Source organism: Bactrocera dorsalis, chromosome 2 (assembly GCF_023373825.1).
Source record: "Bactrocera dorsalis isolate Fly_Bdor chromosome 2, ASM2337382v1, whole genome shotgun sequence".
NCBI lineage: Eukaryota > Metazoa > Arthropoda > Insecta > Diptera > Tephritidae > Bactrocera > Bactrocera dorsalis.
This window is the reverse complement of record NC_064304.1, coordinates 5,067,184-5,090,770: the sequence shown is the minus strand read 5'-3', so window position 1 is coordinate 5,090,770 and position 23,587 is coordinate 5,067,184. Positions and strand designations below refer to the sequence as shown.

The following is a 23,587-nucleotide window of genomic DNA, read 5'->3' as shown; positions in this document are numbered from 1 at the left end:
TCAAATGTTTATATATGTATGTATTTGTTTGCAAGTATGTCAGGGCCTGAGAGAAGCCCACCCACGTCCACACCCTACATTAAGCGATCGACAAAATTTTTATTTTCCTCATATGTTTTTTTGTGCTTTTTCATTTTTAATTAGATATAAATCTGTCACCTGCTGTCAAAAATCTTTAAATTTGTGTGTTTGTTAACACCGGTGCACAATCAGAACTACAAGAAGACACGGCATCATTGAGGAAAGCAGGCAAGCTACGATGGGAAAAGCAAACTAATAAATTTTTCTAAAAAAAATATTAAATGTATTAAGTGTACAAAAACAACAATTTGAAAGTTATGTGATGGAAAGTGGCCAAATTAAGAAGGGAGAAATCGATTTTTGAGTTGTTGTTGTTTGCGACGTCTGAACGTCGTCGTCGCTGAAAAACAACATGTTTTCGTAATTATTGAAAAATATATATTTATAATTGGAAAAAAAGAAATGAAAAATAGAATTATGAAATAAAATGATGTTAAAGCGGTTCATAAAAATTGATTTTTTTTTTTCATTTTTTATGTAAATAAAATTTTTTAAAGTAATTTTTGAACACAAAAAAACTCTGCTATCTCCTAACCTAAAATATTTTAAACTTCAATTAACAATCTAAAAGGATGTTCTCGCTAAACAGTATTTTAGGAAATTTTATACAATGTATACATTTTATATGAAATCTGCCAGAATTCAATACGCTTCAATTCCTATAAAAGAAATTACAGAATAATTTAAAATCTAAAATACGCGAAATTCAGAAATTTTGGTGGTTGGGATCGCTTATTCATTTATCTTGGCAATTGTTAGTCGGATGGATATACAAATCTTACACAGATTGCAGAAGCTTGAGGTTTAAAAAAATCTACAAAACAGTGTAAACTATAGAAGGGCCAATACGGGCCAATACAATAACACAATTCTTAATCGAACAATGTTGAAACATCGCACTTGGTTTCTGATATTTGTTAAAAGCATTTTTTTCCAAACAAACAGACATTTAATAAATAATAGACATTATCGTCAGACTCAGAGAGTCTGGGTTCTTAAAAGAACACCTGTCTGAATACTCGGAAATCCTCACTCACTTGGACTTCATACCAGATCACTTGGATCAGGGAGTCGCCAAACCGACCTGGCGTTTCTTTCTTTAGCCAGGAAGAGGCAGGAGCTCTCTATCTATTACAGCTTCAGATTCCCTGACATTGCCTCCTTCAGGAGCTAAAACGAAAAATCACCTTAGAACCGCTATCAATTGAATGGTACCGGGTCGGTGCTTAGTATCCTCTTGTGTTCTACTACTAGATAGCTGGGTTTCGCGAAAGCTTAGCCAGCGCTGGGCCACCATCAGTACATGCGCTGTCGCAAAAGCTTTTTGGCCCAAAATCGATCGCAAGAGATCTAGTGATCTCTATGTCCTCAGTAAGGCTAGACCCTCCCGAGTTTTGGGGCTTTTAACGAGCAATTTCCCTATTGGTGTCCACGCAGTAACTCTATGATCCTGGCAAGTCGCAAGCGTATGAAATGTCACTTACAGCCGAAGTTAACACTTCCTTACATATTTTATTTTGTTTATGCTTTAAGAAAAATTGATTTTTCAAAAATTAATATTTCTAAAATTTTAATTTGTTAGTATTATTATTGTTTCTGTTTTCTTATTTGTCTCAAAAAACGTATAGCATGCAAAACAAAAATAAGCACTTTATTTTCTCATAAAATTTAAATTCTAATAAAATTAAAAATCTCGCCAGGTAAATATAGTAAAAAAAAATCATCTTAAACCATTAATTTCATTTCGACTTACCTTCTTTTTATCTCTCATCGAGCCTTTGCCTCGAACCATTATTTTACAGCCAGTCTCTTGTTCCAATTGCTTGGCTGTCATGCCGCGAGGTCCCAAAATTCTGCCAACGAAGTTGAACTGAAAGCAAAGAAAAGTATAAAAATAAATATTTTGTTGACATTTGCAAGCGATTTTGTTTAATTGTCTTTTGGACACATGTTGTTAGTCAGCTGGCGTTGGGACATTAGAAATGCTCACAAATGTTTGCAATAAAATGCAAAATACGAGCCCACCCTCAGTAATAAAACGAAAGTATTTCGCATATAAGAATAAACACATTATAAAGACATTTATAAATGACACATACACAGACAAGACACATTCACACCCATGGAATAACCAGCGCGACTCATGTCCAAGGGCGATTGAATAACGAAATTTGTCATGACATTCAAATGACGCAAAGCTGCAGGCAGGCAGCCGCTATGCTGGCCCGCGAATGCGTTCAACACCCTGCACGGAGAATTCAAGGTTGAAGGCAACAAGATATTTTTGTTTGCTGCCGTTGCGCTCAATAAATTCACTGCTGCTGCTCTTTTCGCTCCCGTTCAGATTTGCACTTAGTTAACGCTGTCCAAATAACGACTGCCGTCAACTGGGGACTTCAAAGAAAGGCGCAAACACTTGGCAAAAGCAGTTGTAAATCCCCAAACTGGGATGATCGCCAACACCGTGGTGACTCATACGCACCGCTGACCCATTGCGCCACCCGTGGGTCTTAGCTAAGCACACAGACACACACACCAAAAGCGCGCAACAACTGCAGCCGCGCGGGGAGGAGCAGTGCAGATAATTGCAAGTGGAGGAAATTACTAACTGCCCGAAGGCCAACACGCCCCGTATTGACACGATAAACCAATCAACTAAATGAAGATGCAAAAACCGAAGCAGAGGCGTGCGCGCGGCGCATCATCGTGTGCAGCGAAACATTTAGCTAAAGCAACGCCAACACGGCTGATCGCATTTCAGTGTTGCGCACACACATACCTGAGATGTGAGGTTAGCAGGGGGTTAAGTGCAGATATTTTGCACTTCAGTGCACCCGACAACTATGTCTGCTGGAGGCCTCTCTACTTAACCTGCCTACAAGCGGAGCAACCGACCTCGGACGTGCCTTCCAAGACGTGCTGCTGTCGCGTTTTGCTCCTCTAATGCCAATACAGCAAGGCATATACATATGCAGACACGCACACATACATGCATATGTACATTGCATAGCAGCTAAGTAAGCTTGGCAGCGTGTATTTGCATGCAAGTCCCGTGCGTCGTCGCCGCTTATTGATTTGTTGGCTGAAAGCATGCGCATTGTTTGCATTTTTGTTTGATGTATTTATTGACACACACACACATACACACGTACACTTGCATACATGCATGCTACAAGTGACAATAGCTACTTGTCGCTTGGCTGATTGCTGCCTGTCTGTCCGTCCAGCCGATCGCCTATCTTGCCATCTATCACTCGACGTCTGCTCGCACGTCGCTCCCGCCTAGGCACGCCAGTCGCAGAATTGCAATTGTAATTTTCAAACGAATTAGATTTGTCATTAAATTATGATTTTCGATTTGATTTGTTAAGCCGTAAATCTGCTACATTTGGCCATTAGTCGGTTCGGAGCCATAAATGGCCCGTCATTCAACACACCCAGTTATGAAATAATTCCTACACACACACATATACACATTAGACTCGTGCAAATTCATAATAATAATGCTCATTCTTCAATGCCAATCAGCAATCAGCTCCTAATCGGGCGAACTTGACGCTCACTTAGAAGGCAAAGGCGTTTTTCTCGAATTTACATAGAAAATACATACAAATGTGCGTGCAAATATGGCGTCGTTTCGCGTTTGACGACTTCAGACAAAAACAATTAACAAATTTATAGTTAATAAATAATTTACATAAAAGGATCGATATTCAGGTAAAATGATTATCGATAACCATTAAATCTCTTTATTCCCAGAAACCAAGGTGATAGCTAAATTTTCAAATGTTTTCTCACTAACAGATGATATATTGAATGGCTAAAAGTTGTCGACCAAAATGGTACATATTTCTTTATTTATTTATTATTATAAATATAAAAAAAAAATAAAAATAAAAATAGATTAAGTTTGATTAGGAATACGAAAAGACTTTTTCGACTACCCAATATGTAAGTAGCACCACAACCTGCTAGAAGCAATGGCCTTATTACATCAGCTATTTGATCTGATCACAATACGAGTGTGGTTTGGGTACTTAACCAAAAAACAAACCTTGGTTTTGAAACTGAAATTTTTTTTACCCTCCATTTCAAAGAAATTAGGTCAAATTACGCGTACTCGAAATGCACACTACTATCGAACAAAAACTTCTGGTAGAAAAGTAGAAATATTATAATTTTTTTTTTACTTTTATAAAGTAAATCTATTCTTGAAGCAAACCATCGTGGTAACCCTTCTTGCGGTTCCAGCGAAACCTAAACTCTCATTCCGTTTTTCATAACTCTATTTTACTAATGATTTTAAATTAGATGGATGCCTTAAAACCTCCCAACCCAGCTACCAGCGCTTTAGGCGAGTAACTATGGATTTGTGTTCAAAACACTATCAGATTATTTTTAAGATTTTGAGGATTTTTAAAATATTTTTTTTAATTTTTTTTTATTTTTTTAGTATTTTTATAATTTTATTTTTAAATTTTTTTAAAGTATTTTTTAATGAATATTTTTTTTTAATATTTGTTTTTTATATTTTTTTTATAAATTTTTGCATATAAGCTACCAGACCATTAGGCGAGTAACTATGGATTTGTGCTCAAAACACTATCAGATTATTTTTAATATTTTGAGGAATTTTAAAATATATATTTTTTTTAATTTTTTTTATTTTTTTAATATTTTTATTTTAATATTTTTTATATATTTTTTTAAAGTATTTTTCAACGAATATTTTTTTAATATTTGTTTTTTATATTTTTTTTATAAATGTTTTTAAAATTAATTATTATTTTATATATATATTTTTTTAAAAACATCTTTTTCACTTTTCTTTTTTTTTAATATTTTTCTTTAAACAATTTTTTAATATTTATGTTTTTGAAATCTACGTTTATTTGGTTGGTTTGCTGCATTAAAAAATAGTTTCTATTAAGAGGTTATATCCACTTGTAATTTTGAAAAAAAAAATCGAATTTTTTTTGCAGAGTTTAAATGTATATACATATATTCGAGAATATTGTCTGTAAATTTCAAAGTTATCCGGTAAATAGTTTCGGAGTAATGAGCGTATTTTTAAAGACGTCTCCGAGCGTTTGAAAGTAAGCGGAACCGTAACCCGGAGTAGCAGCTGTGCTTTAAATGCGTTTTTCTCAAAATGATGTTTTCAAAGTCGGTGAGGAATATTTCTCCGAAACGGCTTGACCGATTGACTTGAAATTTTCACAGGATCTTGTTAGATACGTTTGAGAGGTAATGATCGAATGCATAAAGTATCTGATAAAAATCATTTAAAGTGTACAAGTGTGCAAAAAAGTTTTTTTTGTTGGGAAGCCACCATTTTGTCTGAAATCACAATTTTTACCATTTCTTCGATCATTACCTGTATATATCTATCTTAAAAGTAAGCCTTTCAGTTTTTTTATTTCAGATAATTTGGATCAGAGATATCTTCCTCACCGACAAACACCTTTTTGTGGAGGACTTTCCGGAGATCTTCCACAGGAACGATGGAACCTAATATTTTTATTAATATGAAAATGAATTTTCATATATTTTATGTATATTTTCAATAAAAAGGCTCTAATATATAATGTAACCCCATTTCACTGTACGACTAGCTGAATATGAAAACTGACTTTTTACAAGCCTGTGTTTTATGCAATCTGACCCAACTGAAAGAATTCATAGCTTAGCTGCCGAAAATATCAAATTGCCAATATACTTTAAAAATTATTTATGTCTTTAGTTTTTGACAGTTGTTTCGAATATGTTTGCCAAATAACAGCAATCCAGCAAACACCAACCAAAATGCGGGGAAATAGAAACTAAAACTCGTGTAAACATTTACTTGCAAATTTAACAACAAATGCAAAACTGCATTGCAGCGGGTTAAGTCTATTTGCACACACACACACACACATGCCAACACAGCTACAACTGTAAGTACATATGCGCAGCTGAGTGCATCCACACACGCATTTAATGTAACAAAATCGCATATTTGCACAGGTGTAAAAATAGTTGCACTTAGGCGTGCGAGCGAACATGAGAATCATTTTTTTTCACATTGGAATGCATGTTGAAATAAAAAGAGTAACAACAATAACAATAGAAATATAAATACCAAAAGTGAGCGTAGGACCAGGCAAGCCATCAAAATGCAGCGACACGAATCGACTTGCATTAAATCGCCATTTCGCACTAGATTAACGCGCCAGCATATTTCAGCGCTGCAAACACACCCACAACTGTGCAAATGCCCCACCGACGTTGCCACACAAACGACACTTTAGTAGTCGCTAGCAGCAGGTTTGACAATGCAACTAAATTATCAATTCATTTAGCTGCGACTACACACACACACATACATACATACAGGCATATCAACAATATTTATGCGAGTGCCGCTTGATTAAGTGCCGCAAATTCAATATAACATTCGTGCTAGCCCAGTTCCTGTGGTTTCGGACACGACAAAAACAAAACTAAAGATAATCGCCAACAATGCAACACCTACTCAGCGGGCCACCAACATACAGCGCGCATAGAAACGCCATGCCACAGACACGACAACGACACGACACCGTCGCACCGTTTTGAATGTCAAGCGCAGCAATGGAAATGATGAATGTTGCTTATTAAATTGATGTGGTGACGCGCGACTTAGTTGGTGGAGTAGATGACGGCTCATGTCTCACGGCGTTCGCGATGACGATGACGTCGGCCGAAAACAAATTGCCAACAACAATTGCACTGTGTGTTGAACGAAATGAACGAAATCGAAATGGCAGAGGTGAAGCAACAGGTATAGTATTTATAGTAAGGAAACCGCAAAAGTTATAATAATAATGTCAGAAAGCTATAACAAAAAAATGGCGCTAAAGATTTCTTTAAATAAAAATACAAAATAAATTTTTATAATTCCAAAATGGTTAAAAATAAAAATAATTAGAGTTATGGTCACCTTGTGCCACAAACTCGCGTTTACTGGCCATTTGTGTGTTTAGGCATTACCTCATGAAGAACAGTTTGACATTCAAAATGTAAAATTTTGCTTTAAATTCCAATTTAATAATATAATTTTAACACACCCTTGAATATTTTATATTCGCTTGTTAAAAAAACGGTTGTTAACGTATAAATGCGTATAACAACTCCAAATACAGATCATAATACCACAATGCTTTCTTATATACTTGTATGTATGTATGTAAATGTAATGATATAAAAATTTTGAAAGAATATTATTAAAAATAAATAAAAATATAATATACATAAAAAAAATTAAAATTTTATAATTAAAAAATACAACAAAAAATTATTATTAAAAATATTTATTATAAAAAATTTTTAAAAAATTAAAAAAACATATTAAAAAAAATAAACAAATTAAATTTTTTTTAAATTAAATTTTTTTAATTTTAATTTTTTTAGTTTAATCTTTTTATAGTTGAAAACATAAAAAAAGTTTAACTAAAAAATTAAAAAAAATAAATAAAATTAAAAAAATTTAAAAAAAAATTAAAAAAAAAATTAAAAAAAAATTAAAAAAAAATATAATTAATAATTTTAATCGATCATGAATTCTTAGATTTAAATTTACATCCTAAAATCAGAATTAAAATTGCCTCGCTTTCATGTTTGCAGACCACTGCTGCAGATAATTGAATAATTGAAATTCTGACTGAGTTTAGTTAAAAATTTTCGATTTTTTTAATTGTTAATTAAATTTTTTTCAATGCGGTATTTGGGATTATTTTTTTTCGTATCCGTTATTAATATTATTAATTAATATTAATTTCTTTTTTTAATTTTTCAATTAAGAATTTTAAAAACTAAAATTTTCGGGTTACAAAATTGTAAAAATTATTATGCATTTTCAAAAATATTTTCAACAAAATTTGAACCACCCTAATGTTCAAACATATATGCGCAAATGTATAAGTATAAAATTTTCGCGGAATTTTCACACACATTTTCGCAGTTCCCTTTGCGCTGTTGCATATTTGTACAACTGCCGACTACAGTTATGAATAAAACAAGCACGACAAGATCAAATTAATTTGAACGCCGCATACGCCAGAGAGTAAATACAGTATCAATCAGCCGTTAAGTGTTGATTGCATGCAACGAATGCAACTAGCCGCAGTGAATAAATAGTGCAGCGAGCAGAAAAGCTGATTCGGATATGCCGCAAGGCATGCCACAGACAATAAACACGAAGCGTATGTGTGTAGTGTATGTGCGTGTTCGTATGTAAGAGAAATGCAAATGCGGGTCCGCCGCAAAAAGGCAAACATACAATGTAGTGCCACAGTCTGCCACAATAGTATGAGTATGAGTAATAACGAATGACTGTCGGCTAACACTGTAGCGCAAGCTGGTTGGCTGGCTGACTGACCGACTGGTCGAGCGTCCGACTGACCACAACCGATTGATGCTGCGATTAGTTTCGCCTGCAGGCAATCGTGCTTTAATTAATTTTACTGCAGTTGTGGCCACAACAACAGCACAACGACAAGCGAAACTCAAATAATCATCGCCATCGCCGGCGTAGTGAGCAATCGGTCGCTTTGCCTTATCGAATTCTAATAATAAAGGATTCAATTAATACAATTTTGAAAATAGTCTGAATAAGTCAATTGATGGCATGAGATCATCGCGATGAAATTAGGGCGGGTTTTCCAAGCGAATCATGCGCTGAACTGGCATTGATAGACAGATAAGACGATAAGTATGTATGTATGTGTGTTTCGATGCTTTAAAAGTACTAAGAATAAGGGAAAAATCATTGAGAGTGAAGACAGAACATTCGTTTATATTATGAGCTGAAATAATATATATATAAAAAGGGTGATTTACAATGATTGTAATATTTTAGTGAGTCAACAGCTTTTAAGATAAGAAGTTTAGGAACAGAATACCACTTGAGATCATACACGAAAAAGTGCACAACTCAAATTAATAACAAAACTTACTTTCAAATTAATATCGACGAAGTTAAAAAAAATATAAATTATTCAAGGGCATTCTATTAACAAAGGAAGTGGAGATTCTTCATCTCCTCATAGAACATTGTATAGAAAAAATCGGTTCAGAAGAAACCTACGTGTTTTGATACTACCTTGAAGCTGAAAAAAGTATATTAAAACCAAAAAAAAACCCAACTCAAATGTATGTATTATTGTATATTACTTTTTGATCCCACTGTACCAGCTGTGAGCCACATCACAGCCCCGACTACAGCCAACTGCCGACAAGAACTGTGCCAAGTTTTCGCTTTCGGCATCAGCAAGCCAAACCAAACCACGCGCAAAGTTGGGCAAGTGGAAAAACGTTTTCGCTTTCAGCCACATGTGCGCGCATGCGCAGCCGACGCACGCGAACGTTGCGCGCATGCGTGAAAACTCAGCAAAGTGCAATTACATATGCGATTATTTGTATATGTTTCGTGTTTTTTAGATTTGACAACCACGAATTTGCATTCTTAATTATGCAAAAAAAATGCAATTAAGTTATTTTGTTTTTCATGTCAGCATAAAATATTCTGTTTGAGAATTTTTGTATTTTTAACGATTATAAAAATTGTTATTGCCGACAAACACACATACATATGTACATATATTATATTGGAGCCAATTAATATTGAAATAATTATAAACACCACTTAAAGCCCTGTTTAATAATCTCTAACAAACACTAAAGCTCCATTTTATTTCTCCCACCCATAATACTCGTTCCTACATCACAGGTTCATATACAATACTATATACATATACATACAATAAATACGTATAAGTATGTCTTTTGTGTTTTTTTTTTTTTAACTGTAGCAAAATTAATTTCCGTTAGCCTACCTACCTAAATGGGTAAATCAAGACAAACAAATGCCAGCAGTGTAAATACGAACCCATACTGTTAGCAGCCAAATATTTGCATACACGCTTATGGCATGGGAGAGCATGGCACGCCAGTGTATGGGGCTTAGCCTTGCATAAGTGTTTTTGTGCGCTTATTTACCTATTGACAATTAGATATTTGCCGAGGCAACATTTTTACGACGTGACGCAGTGGACCGCACTTCCTGTGATTTTTCTCCACTTTTTGCCTCTTTTGTGGAGTTTTGAATTTAAAAGCGTTAGATTTGTGCATTTGCATTTGTATGGGTGTGTGTGTGTATGTGTGTGTCTGCTGCTACTGCGCAACTTGAGTGTGGGCTGTTAGCGGGAAATACATAAAATGTCTATAAATGCGCGTTTGTGAACTTGTGTGGGTTGACCTATGGGCTCCTACTCGTTTTAACCAAATAGACTTGTCAATAAGTATTAAGGCTGGGATATTTATACATACACTATATTTGTATGCAGCGGCAAGTAAATGGAAGCTTTGAAAGCTAAATTGAGCTTGTTTAAACAAATTTAAATTAAATAAAATTTCTTGAAATTAAAAAAATAAAAATAATAGTAATATAAAATTTTAATTTCAATTTTAAAATATGATAAAATATAATAAAAAAACAAATTAAATTAAATTAAAATTATTAAATAAAATTAAAAAAATTTTTTTAAAATAAAATTAAAAAATAATAATTACAAATAAATATAAAAAATTAAAGAAAAATTTAATTTACAATCAAGAAAAACCAACTAAATTATTCTTAATTAAAGAAATTTATATTAAATAAAGTTTTTTAAAATTAAAAACACAATAATAAAATAAAAGTTAAAAAATATTATAAAAAAGATATTATAAAAAAATATATTATAAAAAAAATATTAAAACAATAATAAAAAAATTAAATAAAAACATATTTGATAGGGTCTCCAGAGTTTCTTTCGGGCTTTTATAAGCTTCGTGGAAAAGTTAATATATGTATATTGATGAGGGTCCAAATTATATAATAAAATCATCAAAAACAAATAAATATAAAAAGTTAATAAATATTAAAAATATATATATAATTTGATTATTAACACCAAATGCAAATTAACGTATCAAGTTTTTCAGAAATTTACAGTGGCATGAATGAAAAAATAAAATGGAACATGAGTGAAAAAATATTAATATTGGTTAAAAAAAATATGAAAAAAAAAAAAATTTAATATTAAAATAAAAAAAAATCAATAAAAAATTTAATTTTTTTTTATAAAAAAAAAAAAATTTAAAAAAAAAATAAAAAAATTAAAAAAAAAAAATAAATTAAAAAAAAAATAATTAATAATAAAAAAATAGAAAAAAAAATGTATTAAAAAAAAAGAATATTAAAAACAATATAAAAAATATTAAAAAAAATATTGAAAAAAAATAAAAAAAAAAAAAATATTAAAAAAAATATTAAAAATAATATTGAAAAAAATATTAGAAAACAAATATTTAAAAAAAATATTAAAAAAAAATATTAAAAAAAAAAATAATAATATTAAAAAAAAAAAATAATTTAAAAAAAAAATAATTCCATTAATTCGCCATTTTTCTCATCAATACAAAACATTTTCATTAAACATTACAATCACAACAAATAATAAATCACTTAACAAGCTGGTCAAAGCTATAAAAAAAGTTAATTATTTTTCCTTTCGCTAACAAGCAAACTATTTCGTACGCCATTTTGAAATTTTGAGATTTACCATTTGGTATCGGCGCCATAACTCATACATACACACACATGCAAATGCATTTTGTAAATGTTTATATTTAACTAAAATAACAGTGTGGTGGAAGGTATATGTTTAAGCATTGAGGCGGCAAATATTTTGTACAAATTCGCCAACAAATTTTTAGCCGATAAGTTTTGCCAATAAACTTTTCGTTTCGCGTATAATAATTTCAGCAAAACCACTCACAACGGCACGAGCGTAAGACACGCAAGTGCGAAGATGCAGAAGTGCATGTGGAAGAACAAGAAATGCAAGTGAAGCCAATTTAATTAAAATCCTCCGACGTAAATCGATCAGCAATTATTGCACTTGCATCGCCATGAGGGCAGCCAAGCTGAAATTGTATTTGTAACTGATGACACATACACATGTATGTGTAAGTGTTTGTGTGTGTAGCAGATTGCAGCTTATTCAGAAATCTCAAAATGCAAATAAACAAGTTGAGCGGTGAAGATGTTGCATGCTCTCCTATGTATGTATGGGTGATGTCTTGATGGCTATGTTATGCGCCGATATAAAAATATGGTAAAAAACAACAACAGCAAAGAGCATTATAGCAAAGCAACGTAATTTTTGAAATTATGAAATCAGTTTGGACAATTTTAAGCCACAGACTTTCTAGTATATAGTACATATCGTCACCTAAAATACAAAACATTGTATCATCAAAAAATTTAAAATCGTTGTCAGATATAATAACCAATATATAACCATTATATAACGAAAACTATAATTTTTTCAGTATGATAACCAAATGATAACCAATATATAACCATTATATGACCAATATGTAACCATTTTATAACCAATATATAACCATATTATAACCAATACTCAAATTTTATTTTAATATTAGTGGTTTCTATTATATCGTTGCGAAACACTTGATAAGTTCGACTGAGATGACTTTTAATTAGGAATATTGAATTCATCTAACGTTATATACTTAAATGAAAAATAGGTAACTGTTAGCTGGAAACCACAACTATTCGAATTATGGGTCGAACGAAAAATGTTCTAGATTCGAACCCAAGTGTTTACTACGAAACTTGTGACAATTCAGAAATGAGTTAATGAGTCAATAAGCACGAAGCTAATGCAATCAAAAAAAAATATGGATATTTTTAAAAATATCTGATTATCCGACCATATTTACATTCGTGATATGATTCACTTGACTATCCATATTAATTACGTATTGCTCGCATTGCTTTCGCTAAGCACTCTCCAGCTTAAACGCCTCTAATTACTGCGGCCGCCAAGGGAACCCACCCACAGAGCACCGTGAGCCAATACTGCAAACAAACACTCCCCGAGTCATTAAGCGACGATTATCAATCAGAAATTTATTTACATAGCAAAGGCATACCAAATCATACAAACACTTGCCACCGCGACAAAACAAAAACAACAACAACAATAAAGGCGGTGAAATACAAATAAATACAGTACATGCACAAAGTGGAGGGCCTCGCCTCGCCTCGCGAACGGCTGGCTAGCAGTGCATTTTATGATTTTATGACTGCTCAAAAGCAAAGCAATGTTTGAGATTCCAGCGAACGATAATAAGTGGTAGCACTCGCAATAGCTGAAAAAATAGTAGCAACAAAAATACACACAAAAACCACTAAACACATAATCAAACAAATTAAAAAAAAAAAAACGAGGAAAACAACTAAACACCGTTAGCGGCACGCGTTCATATTTATTGATAAAAAATATTATATGTGTGCTCGTACTAGTGTGTGTGTATGTGTTTACAAGTTCAATAAATTAGCGACATCAATTGATTGCGCAAACATGCACACACACACACCCAAAAAAAGAGACGATGACATTAGAAATGGCTGGCCGCATTAATAACTAAAACCAATAAACAGTAGTAAACACTTATCACTTGAAAAAGTACGATAAGCGCGGCATTATTACGAGGATGTGAATCAAACTCAACGACACTCGAAATTATGGGGCATAACTGATCAAATGTTGACTTGTCGCACACACCCACACCACTACTCTGCCGCTTACTAATTTGCTGATAAAATTTTGACACACACACACATACATATGTAGATAAATATTCACCGATTTCATTGACAAATTGCTTGCCATTAAACCACAGTTGTTCATTGATAGCTTGATAAATTGTTGTTTTGGCGCTCGTTATCTGTGTAATCACCTATTAAATACTTTGTATTGGATTTAAGGCTCAATATTTATGGCAGTGCAGCGGAAAAGTCAACAAAAGAAATCAATAAAAATATAAATGAGAGAAATTTATTTTTTGAAGACCTTTTACAACTTTTGATTGCATATTAGCGGCGCTGCAGTTGACAGGGTGTTTCAAATAATTAGAATTTGAGAGGAAAATTAATAAAAAAAAGGAGTGGGGGTCTGAGTAACCGAAATGAACACAAATTTTTATACGGCTTAGGACTGGCAATACAACAATATGACTCAAAATTAACTGGAAAATACTTTTTGCTACAGCCACAGAGTGCCTCACTTTCAATAAAACTAAATAAAAAAACATCGCGCTTACATACTCACAGCGTAATAATAATTTTTTTAACCAAATTCACCACAAAAAAAACCTAAAATTTACTTTTGTATATATGTACATTTATCGCAACAAAAAACCTAACATGCGTGCCACCCTGTACGCAATTTACACAACAAACCCATTAGCGATTATTTAAACATCATAAACTGTTAAACGTTTTTAATGCGAATTATGAATTCATAATTATGAATTTAGTGCGACATATTAACTCTGCGACAAACAAATAAAAACAACAACTAAGAACAACAACTAAAAACAATAGGTTTTGCATTTTAGCGCTATTTAATGAAGCGAGTGACACTCTATTTTGGCGACATAGAAATATTTTATTTGTTTTTGCTTTTATGTTTCTCAAACTGCCATTGATGGATTGTATGGGTTTCGAAACTGGATTTGTTTCATTTTTTTCCTGCTATAAAAATCGCTAATTAATTGGCTCCGAGAAAACTTAAACTTGTTACATAAAGCCAATTTCATAAATTAACTGAAGATGCTCTCGTGAACTGACGCAAAACAATTCATGAATTAATTTGCCATTTGAGAGAAATATTTAGAGGCCCTATTAGACTATTACATTAACATACTTAATGGTTAAATTTATGATATTTTTAAATCAACGAAAAAGTGAATTAAAAAGAAATATATTATAGGAAATAAAAAGATTTAGATAGATAGATTATATGGACGATATGTTAGCAGAGACAAGTTAAAGTAGTTTTCAAGTGTAGCTTTTTGAGAAATGAAAATAGAGTTGTCCAATAAGTAAGAAAAGAATGGTTCTAAAAAAATCGTAATTCAGAATGGCTAAAAAATTTAAAATTTTTATGAAAGGGTTTACTCCTTCGATCACTAGCTGACTTGTGATCCAAGTAAAGGTACTTTTTTTGACAAGTCGTGTCAAGCTGTTGTGTTATTTTCTTTCAGTATTGTTTGGCATTTCATCATGGAAAGACTTTTTTAGTCAACATAATCGGCCTACTGAGCGTACTATTCGCAACACCATCACCCATCTTGAGACCCAGCATTCATTATTGGTTAACATTCGATAGACGACGTGAGGAAAATAAAGCATCCGTAGCTAAAAGTATACCCGAAGACCGTGGAGCGTCGATTCGACGCCGTTCGGCAACTCGGACTGACGTATGGAACGGCTTGGCGCATTTACGTCGAAATCTTAAAATACAGCTTGTGCAAGAACTGTAACCGCTCAACATTCCCAAGCGACATCGCTTCGCTCTATGGGCTCTAGAAAAGTACCAAGAAGATCCGACGTTTTCGAGCCAAATTTGGTTAAGCGATAAGACCCACTTCTGACTCAATGATGCAACCTGAATAGAAAAAAGAACGTTTGGTGTGGTTTTTGGGTCGGTGGAATTGTCGGTCCATATTTATTCAAAAATTATGCCACTGAGAACGTAACCGTCAATGGCGACTATTATCACCATGATAACCGACTATTGGATGCCTGAAATTGAAGCTCGTGATCTCGACATTTGGTTTCAACAAGATGACGCCACTTCCCACACATGGCATCAATCAATGGATTTATTGAGTGAACACATCGGTGAGCAGAAAATTTCCCGTTTTGGGCCGGTGGATTGGTCCCCTAAATCGTGTGATCGTGTAATACAACGTTAGACTTTTTCCTATGAGAATATGTAAAATATAAAGTCTATGCGGACAATCCCGCTTCGATTCAGGCCTAGAAGCAAAACATCACGCGTGTCATTCTCTAGTTACCAGTCGAAATGCTCGAACGAGGCATCAAAAAATGGTCGTAAGTGGATATAACTACTTAAGGTTGAAGAACTAAGTGTGATTCATCATTCCAGCTGCTGAGTTCGACTAAACTAAGGGTGTTACACTGTGTTCAATTTGATTAGACGGACTTAGATGATCAACACTAGCATGCCCTTTAACTGCGAAATAGTACGCTACCAGTAATTAGTTCAATCAGAGCTTGAATAAACTAGCGAATTTTCTGAAACAAATTATAGCATGTTTAACGTGTCAAACCCTTCCTAGGCGGTCAATCAGTCAATCAGCTCAAGCAATTGTCACACAGTTTGTTCAGCATGCAGATTTAGTGCACAACAGTTCACAATTTCTCATGACACAAACATACTCTGTACAGATGTAGAAGTGTCTAAGCGAGTAGTGTCTGTTCGATTGTGTGAGTGTCAGTCACATAACTGCGTGCGTAGCGCCGATAAAATCGACTATATGTAACACGTGAAGTCGGTCAACTTCAAAGCCGGCTATGAAAATCTTGCGAACTTGCGATCTCGCGAAGCGATCACAGCTCGAATCAAAGGCCACCACTTTGAGCGGCAAAAGCGAGCAGCAATTGAACGGTAAGCGAGCAACTGGCGCATGCAAAGTGTGCAATTTACATAAAACACGGGCGCGCTGCTGGCGCGCTATGAAAAGTACAGCGCGGACGGACAGCATAATTCATAGATTGACAGCAAATTTAATAAATGCGACGACGCAGATGGACAAAACGAGTCGTACACGAAGTGTAGACAAGCGGAGCGCCCACATCATACAAACATATGTCTGTCTGTCTCATATGTAGGTATATATGTATGTATGTGTAACGCTGCAGACATATAAAAAGTATATAATTAATTAGCAAGCGGGCAGTAAAAAAATTCGAAATGCTCGATAAAAATTTCAAAACTTTTTTGTTGTGATTTTGTTAATGAAATTAATGTTGTACCCATGTATGTTTGTCTGTGTGTGTACGTGTGTGTATGGTTACACAAATAATTAATTAAAATGCATTTAGCGCTGCCGCATTTAATTGAATTTATTAGTTAATGCTCTATGACTAATAATGCCGCTAATGCGACAGCAATAGCAACAGCAACAGCAACAATAATAACAACAACAAGTGGTTGCTACAGGTAGGAATGCAGCGGCGGACGATGTTCTTGCCGCAAACGTAGCGATTTATTGCCGCTTCATGAGCCGCCGTGAAATATTTTTTGCACTTAAAATATATTATACTGCAGCAACACACAAACACACTTAACATGCATACAGGTGCTGAGGAGCATTTGAATACGGCGTTATAAAAGTGTTTGCAGTGCTTCTGCAGCAAGGCAAATATGCGCGGCGACGGCGAATGGTAATTGAGAAATTGAGCATTTAAAAATTTATGTGCACACACACTCATATACTCGTATACTAAATTTTTAAAATACGAAAATATGCGCGCAACTTTTGACTCATTTTCCGCTGCCTCGCGTCGGAGGGGCCGTCATTTTTGGACAAGCGCGTTGAAGGCACGACGCTTTGATAGAACCCGCATATTCACGAAGCATTTTTAGACGTGCTTATATATATATTAGATAAATGCCCCATAAACATTTCGGTTTGAGTCAATTGAGCCACGAGTTTAGGTCTAACCGAGTTCTCGAGTCCCGAAGGATGTCTCTCAACCTGACAGCGATGTTCTGCTTTAAAAATCAATTTGAATGTATTATACACTTCAAAGGTTGAATAATATTGAAATAAACTGAAAACTATAAATTGCTGTAAGTTTGAAGAATAATCGTGTGTTTGTTTATACTTCAAATAAACTCCCAAGCAGTAGTCTAATGATGTTAAATCACAACTTTTTGGAGAACACTCAATGCCACAATTTCTTAAAATAATCGAATCTCCAAACCTTTTTCGCAATAAATAGGTTGTTGTACGTGCTGGGCCACTATCGGTACATGCGCTGTCGCAAAAGCATTTTGGTCCAAGAACGATCGCAAGAGATCTCTTTGCCCTCAGTAAGTCTAGCCTTTCCCTTGTTGTGGGGCTTTTGACAGGCCATTGCCCTATTTGCGTCCATGTTGAATAGTTGAATCTTATCAGACGCCATCTGCAGAAGGTGTATGAAGGAAAATGAGCTGGAAACAACTCAACACTTCCTTTTTGACCGTCCCGCGGTTGAAAAGTCAAGAACTATACACTTTGGAGCGGATACCTTCAAACAACCTATCTTAACGGATACCAAGGGTTTTGTGAATTTATAAGTTCTGAATAAGCCATGAAACCTAACCTAATGTGTTGTGTGGCATCGTTTTCAAGTTTTTCCCAAGCAAAATCACCACGTTTACGATATTCCAATGACTGCAGTTCTTGAGTGAGAACAATTTTTTATGGATGCAAGCCCAAACCCTTCCTCAAAATCCACCAGTTAGTGGTTTAAAACAATCCCAATTCTTGAGAACGTCTTGGAATCGACAAATTGCGGCCTTAAGCAACACTTGCCTGAACGGAGGCAATATTTGCATTACTTCGACCGATTCTCTGTTTTACTGAACATTATGTGAAAAAAATGTGCGCTTAAAATTTTCAGTTATTCGACAAATTGCGAGCACGAGCACGATTATTACGACCATATAATGGCAAAAGCGCACGACAAATTGCAACTGGAAAACGATTGTATTGGTAATAAAAATTAATGATTTGTAAATGTTGTTCTTGCGCATAACTTTCCATGATGCAATTGTAAATATTATTTAATGCAATGAAAAAAAAAATACAGATCATGACATACTAAAAATGGCCGAAACGGCACTTAGAAATCATACCATCCCTAGGAAAACCCGATGCATATATCGAATGTACTATACTTATATTCAATAGTATTTTCTGAATTTTGGATATGCTCGGGGAAACAGTTTCGAAGATACAAGCGATGAAAATTTATTCGAAACGGCTAGACCGATCTACTTAAAAAGTGTGAAGTTAAGAAAGGATGAAGTATTATATTTTTCAAAATTAATCAACTTTTTCTGGAACCGCCATTTTGTATAAAAGATCGAGGGTTATGCAGTGTACTTTATATCAAAATTAATCGACTTTTTTGAGAATTTGTGACTAGTTCTTCGATTATTACCTGTATTCACCTCTAGTATTATTCTTTTTTTTTTGGTTTTTGAATTTAAAATAATTCTACGCGGAAAAATCTTGCTCCGCCGCCAGATATCGTCTCCAGAAATCCTCTGGCAGAGCAGAATACTGGAAATCAAACTGGAGGACGGTGTTGAATACCAACTGAAGCTGCTCAAACATATGTAGTTGTTGGTTGGGTATATTGCAAAATGTAATAATCTAAGTATATACATAGATATATATACATATATATATATTTTTTTATATATATGTATGTATGCCTCGATATAAGCAACGTGAGCGCTCAAGCAATTTTCCGTTTCCTCACGGCTGTGCGTCGCGCCACCGTCTCATGACTTTTGCTTACAAATTGCTCGTGGCATTTTTAGCAAATGTGCATGTCGTTATTTCGTTATTATTATTATTCTTTTTTCCCCATCTGCTCTTTTTTTCTTTTATAGATCGCTGCCTGCACTAACAAATTTCATTTGCCATTCTTATAAATTGATTTAATTATTAATACACTTGAATAGATGATGTATGGTTGTTGTTATAATTGTTGTTTCAGTTGTCGGAGCAGAAACATTTGCCACGGATGCGATCATCAACGCCACGAAAATGGCCACTCAAAGCGCGAAAGGTATGCTGCTGGTATTTTTGGAAAATTATTAATTTCGTTCGCGTGAAAATAAAAATTAAGGTCAAACGCTGAGTAATAATGATTTGAAAATCATAAAAAAACAACATTGCTAATAATAAAATTTGATAGCTTGAAATTAATTAAGTAGCAAAAAGCAAAGAAAACAGTGCAGCAAGCTTTTAGCGCCCGTGAACGCCCCGCCCCCACTGTGTAACCTCAACGCCCGGAGCAAAGTAAAGTAATAAAATTATTTACAGCCTTGTCACAAGATGCCGTAATGGAGGCACTTAATTGCGAATATGTAAAGCGGATAAAAATAGTGAATGCGCGGGAGCAGGAATGCTGAAAAAGATGTCAACAAACGTAATTGTCAACGCTGTCAAACGCTTGCTGTGAACAAGTGTAAGCGGAATCCAATGAGGGGTGCTGAGTGGAGCGCGTCTACAAGCCGCAAAACGCGATTAGATTCCATACAATGTATGTAAAAGTGCTTACAAAAAGAACATGCTACAACAACAATTACAGCAATGAATTGATGTCTAATTACTAATACGCGCCAACGGGTCGGTAGGAAGTGAAATGTAAGTACAGGCGCCCCGATTCGCATGTTTCAACAGCTGACAGATGTTATAGGTGCGGAATGTTTCTGGTGTTGATAGTTTAACAAGATGGCAACCGCTACGACTCTTGTTACATGCAAATACCTGCAGCTATTTTATGTTTGGTAACTCAATTAGTTTTTGAAAGGAGAACGAGAGTAGTTGCAGCACCAATTCCAAAGCGACCGCTACCGATTTAGACATTAAGAAGTCTAGGCGTTTAATAGAAGAAGAAATGATTCTATAAGCAGTTGTAGACATTGATTCAAGAATTATTGGTAGAAGGAATTGGAGCAAACGCTGAACAAAATCAACCAACAGTTTCGAAAAAATAATATTTCCTAGAAAAAAAAAATTAAAAATATATAATTTCATATATATATATATATATATATATATATATATATTTTAACTAAAAACAATATCACTTCGATGAGTTGTCAGTTCATTTCTCGATATACACATTGTTGCTCTGCCAGACACTCCCGCACAGCTGCGCGAAATTGGAACCCCGGTTTTAATGAGCATTGAGAAAAAATAAATGAGAAATCAACAAACCGCAAATATTGCTCGCATTTACTTAAATATTTATTTCAATTTATTTACAAGCACTTAATTATGCAACATTCCATGTAAAATCGTTGAATGTGACTTGATTTCTAATTTAGCTTTCAGTTGCTGATAAAAGTTGCGCATTGAAACCGACATAAATAGAAAATAAAAATAAGAAAAAAAATAAAAAAATAAATAGAAAATAATAAAAAAATAAATAGAAAATAATAAAAAAATAAATAAAAATAATAATATAAGAAAGAACATAAAACAAGTAAGGAACAGTTAAGTTTGGGTATAACCAAACATTTCTTACTCTTGCAACTTGTACGGATCAAAGCTAGGGAAATACCATATGTAAGGCTTTTTAGTCATACAGAGTCTAGAGGAGTTTTAAATTTTATTGATTCTAAGCAGAAATATGCACCGTTAACAAAAACACGATCGCTTAATTTTATCAAGATAACTCACATATTGGCCGATATATGCGGTGTATAAGGCACACGGAAGTTCGAAAGTCTTTCTATTATACTTGTATTAGGTACATACTATATGAGAGCTAAGGGCAGTGTTGATCCAAATCACCAAATCACCAAATCATTTTTGACACACAGACATACTCATATCAGAATAGGATTCTCTCTGTATCTCAATTATAAATCTCACACATTGACCAATATTTTCGTTACAAAGTTATTTTCAAAAAAAAGTACTGGGATTCAAATATTCGGTTCCTAAGGGTCTGAACAATTTTCGTTGGATGTGGACAATTTTTGACCATAAGTTGGCACAACTCAAATGCATTATTCGTGCAAAGTAAATATACTGAATTATTTTTAGGCACAAAACTGACAGCACAAAGTATTGAAATAAGTAGCTACTCGGCATATACCAACAATTTGTACAATCTTTAAGAGGATATATACCTAAGATACATATAACGAACAAAGTTATGAATTTTTGGATCACTTTCAAACAGAAAAATTCGCAAAAAATGTCAAACGCTAAGTGTGAATATTAAACCCGCAAACGTAAAAGAAATAGAAATGTGAGCTGTCAAAAACAGGTGATTAATGCAGCAAATGCAGATTAGCCGCACTAAAAAAAAATTAAAAAAAAATACAAAAAACAAACATGAAAACAATTTCAAGTGATCAGTGATCAGCAAAACAAAAAAAGCGCTAGAATGACAAATCACCGACACAAAGAAGCGCAGCAGGTGTTTCGTGTTTGTTTGGATTTGTAGGTGGCAGCTGTACCACCCGACGCCCTGTGCTCGTCTCACAAAGCGCTTAATCGATTGATGATGATGCTGACACAATTACTCATATCGAATGAAGTGATGATCATATGATCACTCCCACAAGCGCAGCCGCGATAGCAGCATAGATCGGTAATTATTGAGACACCTGTGTGTTGGAGTATGCATGCGTAATGCGTTCAGGGACAGCATGATCTATAGACGTGTGTGTAAGTTAGCGTCTCGAAGATTTGTGCCTCATTTAAATTGCAAATGTTGATATTTAGCTCCATACGAGTAAATCATGTTTAAAAACTTTGTATATCGCTAAATATTTATGTGTTTGAACGTTTTGGCAATAAATCAGCTTGAAAGCGATCTAGATCAGTCTCTGCAGCCAATGCAGTTATGCGCCTTTGGCGATAGTTAAACTCAATTCATAGTTAGATGGTTGCCTAATTAGTTTTTATTAGCAAACATTAAATTTTTGACTATCAAATGATGGATATATTAGGAAATTGAAAGAAAACAGAAAAAACGCACTAAAAATATACTAGTTTTATGTTTTATATACATGCAGAGACTAAGTTGGAAAAGGATTATATAACCATAAAATAAGCTGAACTGAATTTTCATAAATGCAGGGAGATTAAAATAAGGGTGAGCGATAGAGATATTTATTAAAGAACCGATCTTCAATATCAGTATCAAATTCAGCTTCAGGTATTGCCAAACTTTTTTAGAGTGCTGGATTGCGATTATGCAAGAAATTCATTAGCAAATGAGGACCACACGCCGAATAGCGATCAAGAAATATTTGAGGTAAAAGTCGTCATCAGAGTCTTGAATAATAATGTTAACGGATTCAGCTACTATCGTTCTTTATTTCTGTGAAAGTACATTCGACGCCATTATGTATGAAACTTGACTTCTTTTGCATGGCCAACACGAGCATGTTTGCAGAAGTCCAAACGCTGCTCGACTGTTCGATATTTGTTCGAAGTTCATCAATCGTCGCTAGCTTGTTGGCGTAGACCATAGACTTAACGTAGGCACACAGAAAATAGTTTAATGGCGTCAAATCCCACGACCGAGGTGACTGGGCCATTTCTTGAATCAAACTTGGTTTCCAATAAATCGATTGTGACATTCGCTGTGTGGCTTTTGGCGCCATACTGTTGGAACCACATAGTGTACAAGTCCACATCATTCAATTCCGGCGAAAATATTAGGTTATCATTGAGCGGCAGCGATTCTCATTCACAATAACGTGCCGGTCTTGACACCGCCTGCCCATTAAGCGTACCAAGCCATAATTTTTTCAGGAACCAATGGTGACTCATGGAGTAAATGTGAATTACT

General features: G+C 34.2%; 1 protein-coding gene across 8 annotated transcripts in view; it reads right to left on the bottom strand.

Moving 5' to 3' along the window:
• Positions 1-23,587, bottom strand: part of LOC105225863 (protein held out wings) — a 110,158-nt gene that overhangs the window by 27,352 nt on the left and 59,219 nt on the right. For all 8 annotated transcript variants that reach the window (XR_007421799.1, XR_007421798.1, XR_007421801.1 and 5 more), the window contains exon 4: positions 1,835-1,951. Coding sequence is in view for 4 of the 8 variants with exons in the window: in XM_049449162.1 (XP_049305119.1) it covers positions 1,835-1,951 (117 nt within the window). In the remaining 4 variants the exon portion in view is untranslated. The remainder of the gene's footprint in view (positions 1-1,834; positions 1,952-23,587) is intronic.